This window comes from Abrus precatorius, unplaced genomic scaffold, assembly GCF_003935025.1.
Source record: "Abrus precatorius isolate BTA unplaced genomic scaffold, Abrus_2018 Scaffold9, whole genome shotgun sequence".
Lineage (NCBI taxonomy): Eukaryota > Viridiplantae > Streptophyta > Magnoliopsida > Fabales > Fabaceae > Abrus > Abrus precatorius.
The window spans coordinates 15,184,518-15,193,473 of NW_020874439.1; the positions used below are offsets into that span (position 1 = coordinate 15,184,518).

At 34.5% G+C, this 8,956-nt stretch overlaps 1 protein-coding gene across 7 annotated transcripts; it reads left to right on the top strand.

Moving 5' to 3' along the window:
• The first annotated feature begins 308 nt into the window (after positions 1–308).
• On the top strand, positions 309–8,368 carry LOC113849094 (serine/threonine-protein kinase ATG1c). 7 transcript variants are annotated; one of them, XM_027478705.1, is made up of 14 exons: positions 333–426; positions 523–784; positions 1,904–2,021; positions 2,093–2,151; positions 2,324–2,388; positions 2,788–2,881; positions 2,969–3,049; positions 3,239–3,347; positions 4,789–4,867; positions 4,945–5,327; positions 5,428–5,783; positions 6,443–6,734; positions 7,349–7,419; positions 7,826–8,368. In XM_027478705.1, exons 2-14 carry the CDS (start codon positions 542–544, stop codon positions 8,072–8,074), a joined length of 2,199 nt encoding a protein of 732 aa, XP_027334506.1. In that variant the 5' UTR covers positions 333–426; positions 523–541; the 3' UTR covers positions 8,075–8,368. The 7 variants fall into 7 exon arrangements, with proteins under 7 accessions (XP_027334507.1, XP_027334508.1, XP_027334506.1 ...); XM_027478706.1 differs by having other exon boundaries at positions 309–784; positions 5,434–5,783; XM_027478710.1 differs by lacking the exon at positions 333–426 and having other exon boundaries at positions 748–784; positions 1,904–1,981; positions 2,272–2,388.
• The last annotated feature ends 588 nt before the right edge of the window (positions 8,369–8,956 follow it).

An 8,956-nucleotide genomic window follows, 5' to 3' on the forward strand; every position in this document is an offset into this window, starting at 1 on the left:
TGGACGCCAGCGCATCTCGGTGAAAATTTTAAATATTTTTTATATTAAAAATAAAATAATTTAATTCTTTATTAACTCATTCCAATAAATTCAGGACCCAATTAAAGTTTAAAAAGTCTACCAAAACGCTTTAAAAGTGAAAAAAATGGTAACACTGAGTAAAGTGTCTAATTTTTTTAATTAATCAATTTAAAATAAAATAGTTAATTCTCTCAATTAATCAATTCCAAGAATATTTCTGATGGCAAAAAATTAAATACAAGTAATCAATTGAAGCTTAGAAAATCTACCTAAAGCTCTTAAAAGTTAAAAGAAAAAATGTGTTGATAACGATAATTCACTAAAGTAAAGTGTCTCAATTCAAAAGCACCCTCGCATTCAAACCAACAATAAAATTTCTTCAGTTAATCAACCCCTAAGTTTTCTGTAACCATCATCGTCATCTCCGTTAATAAAAAGCTGAAGAATTAGCCTTCGTTTGAATCTCTTATCCATTTTCTGGTATCGGGGTTTTGATTCTAGGGTTTCGAGTACGGAGGCGATGGCTCAGGCGACGGGGCGGAGCAGGGTGGTCGGAGACTACATCGTCGGGAAGCAAATCGGCGCTGGGTCGTTCTCGGTGGTGTGGCATGGGAGGCACAAGGTGCACGGAACCGAAGTGGCGATTAAGGAGATCGCTACGCTTCGCCTCAACAAGAAGTTGCAGGAGAGCCTTATGTCTGAGATTTACATCTTGAAGCAAATTAATCATCCTAATATAATCTGTTTGCACGATATCATTCAGGTGAAGTTTCGAAAATTTTTTTGTGGATGTTTCATTTTTACACTGCGGAATTTGTAGATTTTATTTGTTAGTGGAATCTAATTTGGTTTGGGGTCTTAGTTATATTTAATTTAATCTGAGTTTATTGTGTGATTGATAATATTTTTAAAGTATTATAGTAAGAGGATTTTGTTTTTGTTTTTGTTTTTGTTTTTTTTTTCTGTTTTAATTAAATTGTCTGCAAAGTTATGGAAATTTATCAGCGGAGCGTTTTTTTTTAATTATTTTTTTACTTTACAGTGAAATAGTGCTGTTTTATGATCTTCAAAATGTGTGATAACTTTGGTAATTTTGAAATTGGTATGGTATCTCTTGGGTAGGAACTAGAAGAATTTGAACCGTGTTTCCTTTGAGAGTGTTGGCAATCTGCCCTTTGACAAAAGGAAGAAAAAAATCCTTCGAAAAAGTGCAGCGGGATGAGACTAAAACACAGTGTGGAAGTGAAAAGGTAAACCGAACATGCGGGAAGTGTGTGTATATATAGGAATTTGCTTTTGGGGTGTAAGTTTGTAACTGCATTCCACCAGCACCTAGTCTGTCACTTCTTATTTCTCTTTTTGAGAAAAACAATCTGAAAACCCTCTATATAAACTATGATGCAATTGCTGTTTGGTTGAATTGAGGGGTTCATGATCAGGAAGGATGGCTTGGTTAATGTTTGGTTTAATGTTGGAAAGAAGAGTTGAAAGAGCGATAATGACTATTTGATTGTGAAATCGCATTGGTTGTTTAAAATGTTTAATATGCTTCTAAATATAATACATACAAAAGGGTAGCCTTCCATAGTTACATGATTAGTTGAGTTGCCTGATATTGGTTCTCGGCTGGTTTTATTTTGCGCTGATGGCAAATGGAATATGGTTGTCTCATAGGGTATGAGTGATGGTTTAGTAAGGTCTGGATGATTTTATTCAAAACCAGAATTATGAGTTTTGAATAAGAAATTTAGCACTTAATATTCTTATGAATAGATTGATCTGGGTGAAATTATTATTGGTCGTAAGTGTAATACCAAATGAAATATGCATTCTAATATGCATCAAGAGAGTCCTGCTTAGAAGTGTCATTCATTTTATGTAGGTGCCTGGGAAGATACATCTTGTGTTAGAGTACTGTAAAGGGGGAGATCTTTCTTTGTATATTCAACGCCATGGAAGGGTACTTGAGGCAACTGCAAAGCATTTTATGCAGCAGTTGGGTATGTTTCAACTGTAAATGATTGCATTTGTTTTAAATGTTCTAGTAATAATGGACAATTCTTTGTTACAGCTGCTGGCCTTCAAGTTCTTCGGGATAATAACCTTATTCATCGAGACTTGAAACCACAGGTTTTTTGTTTGATTCTAATCCTTATAGCAAGCATGAATGCTTATCAATTGGATTATGACTCATTAGTTCAGAATCCTAGCTGGTGCCCTTCTATATAATATTTTAATCTTTGCATGAAGGTTGCATGTTATTTTATCTAAGTGTTGGTAATGCTTATCATCCTTGAAACAGAACCTTCTTCTCTCCAGAAATGATGAGAAGTCAGTGCTGAAGATTGCTGACTTTGGATTTGCAAGGTAGCCTAATTATTTCTATTTCATTTATGTGTGAGAATCTAACCCTGATAAAGGCCTCGTAAAAATCCATTTGTTTTTAAAAAGTATTTCTCTGTATGTATGTGGCTCAATATTTTACCAAAGATAATTAGTGAAAGTATAATTTTAAACTAGTTCAATACTTCAATGTATTGATCGTCATAATTTAAAGAAGTTTGAGTATAAAGCTCCCAGAAATTTGTAAGTCTTTATATTGTGATATCTTCTACTTATAAATTACCCTGCTTGCTTTAACATATTTTTCTGTTTTTCCTGTGTGTATCTTTTTGGCTTTCAAATTTCTGGGTATTCTTTCTGGAAAAAGGCTCTTTCTGTGCTCCTTTCTATAATTTATCTCTAAAGAACAATTATCTTGGGCAGATCACTGCAACCTAGGGGCCTTGCAGAAACTTTGTGTGGTTCACCACTCTACATGGCTCCAGAAATCATGCAACTGCAGAAGTATGATGCTAAGGTGATTTTTGCTTTTTAATAATATCTTTGGAATAGCAAAGTGTTCATGGTTGGTTTCCTTTCTATTTATCTTAAATTAAACACGCAGGCAGATCTCTGGAGTGTTGGTGCAATCTTATTTCAGCTTGTTACTGGACGAACACCTTTTACTGGAAACAATCAAATACAGGTATAGAATTGATATTCATGCCCCCTTTTTTAGTCTTCTGGGATATTCTCTCAATTCAAACAAAGTAGTTCTTACTGATCAATAACCTATTTAGTTTGATGCTACCATCTGTAGTGTTGTCTTCCAACTATGTATGACTCTTGGCCTTCTTAATTAACTTTATGTAACCTACAATCATGAACTCTGCAGTTACTACAGAACATTATGAAATCAACAGAATTGAAGTTTCCATCTGATAATGCAAGTCTGAGTTCTGAATGCAAAGATTTGTGCCACAAATTGCTACGTCGTAATCCAGGTATAATTGATTTTGTTGTAGATTGAAATCTGAGACGAACGAAGTGTGGACTTGTGTACCTTTTTAAGATATTTAACAGTATCACTGGTAATTATTTAATCATTGTTAGCATAAGTTTTGTTGAGTGTTTGCAAACTTGAGTTTGAATGAAATTAATCTTGTAGAATTGATTTTGCTTTAAAGTGAGTTTAAAGTGATGTGATTTATGTTTTGAAAATTTTCTCTTGGAAGTAAAACAATGAAATTTGGAATAAATTTTTCAACTCAATTTCAAAGCTATAATTTTACACGTCATCTCAAACATATCTCTTTAATAGGCAAAATCAATTTTGGTTCAAACCAACCAAACATGTTGGCCCAATAATTAAAGCATGTTTGCATCCACTAAACATGATTTTGGAGATGCTGTCATGTTTTGAATCACACTCTAACTTCTTTGATATGGTTTGAGAATTCCTCAGAGTCATTTATGAGACTAACTGCCTTTAAACTAGCTTTGTTTGAAAGGGTAAGCGAAGTGCATGTCATGTTTTGAACTTGCCTATGTGAAAATAGATTTGCTTTGGTTACCATCAGTGTGAGAGCTCCTTCTCAACCAAATTGTGTCAACATTTCTAATTTTCCATGATGATCAGGCTTTTAAGATAACTGAAATAATCCTCCTGCTGACCAGTATGATAGAAAATTGCTATCTTAATTAAGAAGAGTGGGGAAGAACTCTTCAATTTACAGAATTGAACACACACACACTACAAAACTTGAAGGGTCTGCATGTTCCAGTCCCCAAGGGCCCAATTCACTCAAATGATCTCTCTCTCCACCTCCTCTCTTATAGCAAACATGCCTTGTTTAAACTATTTCAGCCCATTAACCTAACTAAATAAATCACTAATGTAATTAACTAATTAGTGGGTTGTCTAAAACAATACTGTGCTAACAAAATTTGAAGGTTATTTTTATTTGTCCTTTTTGCTAATGTATATCAGACCACTTGACAGAAAAATGCTTATTTTTTATTATTTGCGTGAGATGTGGATACGCAACTACGTGATGCAAGGGTTCTTTTGTGAAGGTAACTTATTGCTCATTGTTAGGAGTATGGGCAAGGCAACTTTCATGGAGAGTCTGATTAATAAAAGAAGGATTGCCCCCAAATTCAAGGGGTGGTTAATTTGGGGAGTGATTATAGGTGAATAGTTGGAGACTTTGAGTTTGATTGAGTGATGATTGATTGATAAAATTTGCTTGTTATAATTTCTAGTTTCTAATTTCTAATATAAATTTAGGGAAATTTTCTGCTCCAAACTACAACACTTCATGCTCTACATTTTTAACAGTTTTGTGTGAGAGAAACAAGGAAAAGGGGTTGTATAAGTTTATAGATCTTCAGTATACATTATATATTATGCTGATACATTTTTCTGTATCTTTTTAATTTCAGTGGAACGTCTAACTTTTGAAGAATTCTTTAACCATCCATTCCTTTCTCAGAAGCTAACAGAACATGAAGAACCACTGAGGTAAAAACCAAGGCTCTTAGAATTTATTGTTATTATGCTTTTTCGGACTGCAGATTTAAATAATTTTGTGTTTGCAGGAATAAAAGTTCTTCAAGGCTGGTTGGTGGGTTTCCTTCTACAGTGTCTGACCCTTTGAGACGAACCGAAGAAAATTATCAAGAAGATTGCTTACCTTTCATTTTAGATGATGATTCTAGTGGCCCAGAGGGGAGCCCATCCTTTTCAAGGAAGAAGTCCTTAATGAAGTCTACTTATGGATTTGATCTAAATACTAAATTAGATAAAGCAGAGTCAGCATCTCCTATCTCTAATAACAAAAATTGTACTTCCAAATATGGTAGTATAGCACAAAGATCTGAAAACCCTACACAAAGATTGGACAACCATAAAATTTCAGGAAGAAATCTCACTGATCCTCTGGAATCTCCAGAACAGATATTTGCTAGCCCTTATCCAAAAGGTAATACCACAAGCCCACAATAAAATTTATGGCTAGGTTTAGGGCATGCTTTTCACAATTATGTGTAATACTGCTTATATTTGTTGTATGAATGTGGCAGTTATAGATTCACTAGAGAATATTGATCAAGAATATGTTCTTGTGTCTGGCCCCCCTATGGATGCTTCATCTTCTTCAGTGAGTGCTTCAAAGCTGAGCCATTCTCCATATAAGTCAGGTAGTTTCCCCAAAGAGTCTTCTAATACAATCACTAGATTAAGTGCTCCAATGCCAATAGTTGGTGTACCTGCCAGTAGCGTATACCAAATTGGAAGTTCAGGAAGTCAAGATTCTGCTCCTGGAACTTCACATGGATCAATGGATACTGGTGATGAACAGCCATCAGCTCACTGCATGACAAGGGTAAAATCATTACAACAGTGTGCATCTGCCATCATGGAATTAGTTAATGAAAAGGTAAATGTTGATATAAGTTTCCTCACTATTGTGATTATATACAGTGACTGTAATTTTATCTTAGAAGCTTCCTACTGAATTTGAGGAATGTGCATATGTGAAAATCATGATTCAGTTATTCACTCTGTATCAACTGACTACTGGATCCTATTGATTATATGGTCTAGTAGTATGTGTGATACAACATATTTCTTATAATGGACATATGCGTTCTATTTACACAATAGGTTAGCTAGGCATTTTTATTGGGTTTTTTATATATAAATTGTAATGGAATGAATCAACAGGTTAGGGCGTTTTCAATGTTGATCAGTTAATGCTGGATCCTGATCTTAAATTGCTTTGTTGAAAGCTGTGAATGTGAGATAATGCCTACTACCACATTTTGTTCACCCCATCCTTGTGTTGTGCTAGAAGCATGTTGTTGTAATGCATTATGCACTATCTACTTGCCTATGGAACTTCCCCTTTGGTGGGGTTGTGGGAATGATTGAATCCCTGTTTCACTTTTGTCTCCCATGATGTGTCTCATACAACTGCCTTTGGCATAATCTAAAGCAGATTAACTGGTCTAAATGTTAAGTTTTTATTTATGTGATCATATTAATGATACTTATCCTTATTGCTCCATCTCCCCATCTTCTCTCAAAAAATTAAAGATGGATGCTGGAAAGCATCTAGAAGCATTTTCTATTCAGCTTGTAATTCTTGCAATTTGGAAGCAAGCACTGCACATATGCCATACGCGAGCTGCCTCAGCCATGGAAGGAAGTCCAAATCAAGAAACTTCCAGATATAGGAGGAGCACCAGCAAGAAGCATGGTAGTCCTCATTCAGAAGAATGCCTTGATGGAAACACCCTTGGGCCAAAGGATATATTATCTCAAATTGAAAGTGAATTTTTGAGGGAATTTGAGCACGCTGAAGAACTTGCCAAGACCGTTGAGCCTGGTATTACTTTATTTATTTATTTTTGTTTATGAGCTGGATTGGTTGTTAACTTGCTTTCCTTTTTTAAAAGAAGCTATCTTCTGCACCAATGCTTGAGTACTTATCTTTACTGATCTAAGTTTCGGTTCTCCTTTCCATGCTTACTATGTATAGAAGAGTTTATCATTTTTCACATTTGAACTTTTAGATTTTTATGAGCTGATATAGTAGCAAAAATGTTGTCAAGAGTCTTATTGGAGATGACCTAGAAAGAAAGTCTTTGTTAACTCTGATAATGAGATATTGGTTTGTGCCAGCCAATTTTTGCAAGGTTGTTTGACACAAGTCAATGTAAATTCATGATGGTTCCATAAACCTGATTTGGAGATTCAGCTTGTAAACTCGTTTAATTGTTTACCTAATATAAAAATATTTTTAAAAAACTATGATAATATTCAAATATTAGGTAAAAAACTATCACAAGCCATAATAGAGACACCGGCATAGCTTGCATGCTGTACACTTGATGAGTTATCATTGGTTCAGATCCAAAACATAGGCAAAAGGATGTCGATGGTGTTATTAAAATGTCACAAATTTCCATCATAACAAGCTTATATTTGTCTTGATTGTAGGAAACACAGAGATGCCAGATGCAATGGAGACTATTTTTCAAGCTGCCCTTGCTTTTGGGAGACATGGGGGTGTAAGTATTTCTTTGTGCTTCTCATTTCATCAATTTGGTCTGAACTATAGAATCCATATTAAAACTACAATTTTAGTTTCTTTAAGCTATTTTTTGGCCGTTTTAGATTCTCTTTTGTTTGTGAAGTTTGTGGTAATAGACAGGTTCAATTCCTGCTAGTGAACTTCCTTTGCTATGTTATTTGTACGTGCCACAGCAAGCCATTGTTGAGATTTGCGGCATACCTTAACCTTAAAAATGGATTGACTTCCTGTGCTACTAAACATCTATATACCTAAATAAAAGAGAAAAGGTGCCATGTCGCAATTATACCAAATTAAGGATGTTTAGACATTTTATGGATGTTAAAATAAACCTGAGGATTTAATTAGTGATCCAAGATGAGCTTATGTTCTCATGTTGGCAGGTGGAAGAGCTCATGGGTGAAATGGAAAGTGCAGCTGCTTTGTATTCAAAAGCTGTCCGTCTGTTAGTTTTCCTTCTAGTGGAAGGACCATCCCTTATTCTTAATCCTCCACTTTCACTGACAAACTCAGATCGTTACAGGCTTCGGAGTTACATTGATATTCTTAATAACAGGCAAGGTTATTCAAGGTCTCAGCGAATTGCACTTCTGAAATGTGATGATAGTCAAGGCCTTAAGGAAAAGTTTTAGCAGTGGTTATTCATCTCCCATTTCACGCGATGAAATTATTTATTTGTACAGTTATTCTTTGATGGAGGGGAAATTGGGGATGCTGATGGGAGTCAACCAGCACAAGATAGGTTGTAAAATTTAACATTTCTGTGATTAGAATGATGATCAAATGTGCATTTGATTATGTAAGTTGTGTCATTTGTCTCTTGATCAGTTATGATGAGCAGATGTGTTTGAAATTGTTCGTTATTTATGTATAAACTTATTAGGTAATGTGCATATAATAACAATAGTTAAAATTTGATCGGTGGCTTAAATTTGGTTTGATTGGTACTGGAAGAGCGAAAATTCTATGTGACATGTGATTATATAAGCTTCTCATTGTCATGAATTGCTGATGAAATAGGATGTGTTTGATTGGTTTGATTGGTACTCGGGAGTTGCATTACGACTTGCGAGGATGAGAAATATCATTGACCAAGACAAGATAAATGATTTGTTAGGGGTACAGGGGTTAAGAAATGATTCTATGAAGAAAGTAGAGATAATTGAGACTTGCAAGTAAATTAGTCACGTATGGTGTAAGGAATAACTTTTGAGAGAGTGAATATACGAGTCATTGTTGCAACACGGCGATTGTAACCGTACGCTGAAAATGTTAGGAAAACATCTTTGTACGCCGAGAATGTTTTAAGAAAAATATCTTTTAAAAATAAAATACTTTTAAAAAATCAGAGAAGTTAAAAGGATAAAAAAATAAAATAAAATAAAAATCTAAAATAATCATAAAAATAAAAATATAAAAGGAAAAAGGAGCCAAAAGTGAAACTTGACATAATTGAATACTCAAAAGCTTAATGTTGAGTGCCAAATGACTTTTGACACCTTGATTGTCAAGTA

Coding starts and splice junctions, on each gene's coding strand:
- LOC113849094 (XM_027478705.1), top strand. CDS start 542: ATGGCTCAGGCGACGGGGCGGAGCAGGGTGGTCGGAGACTACATCGTC. Junction 2,152..2,323: donor ATCGAGACTTGAAACCACAG/GTTTTTTGTTTG, acceptor TCCTTGAAACAG/AACCTTCTTCTCTCCAGAAA. Junction 3,050..3,238: donor CTGGAAACAATCAAATACAG/GTATAGAATTGA, acceptor TGAACTCTGCAG/TTACTACAGAACATTATGAA.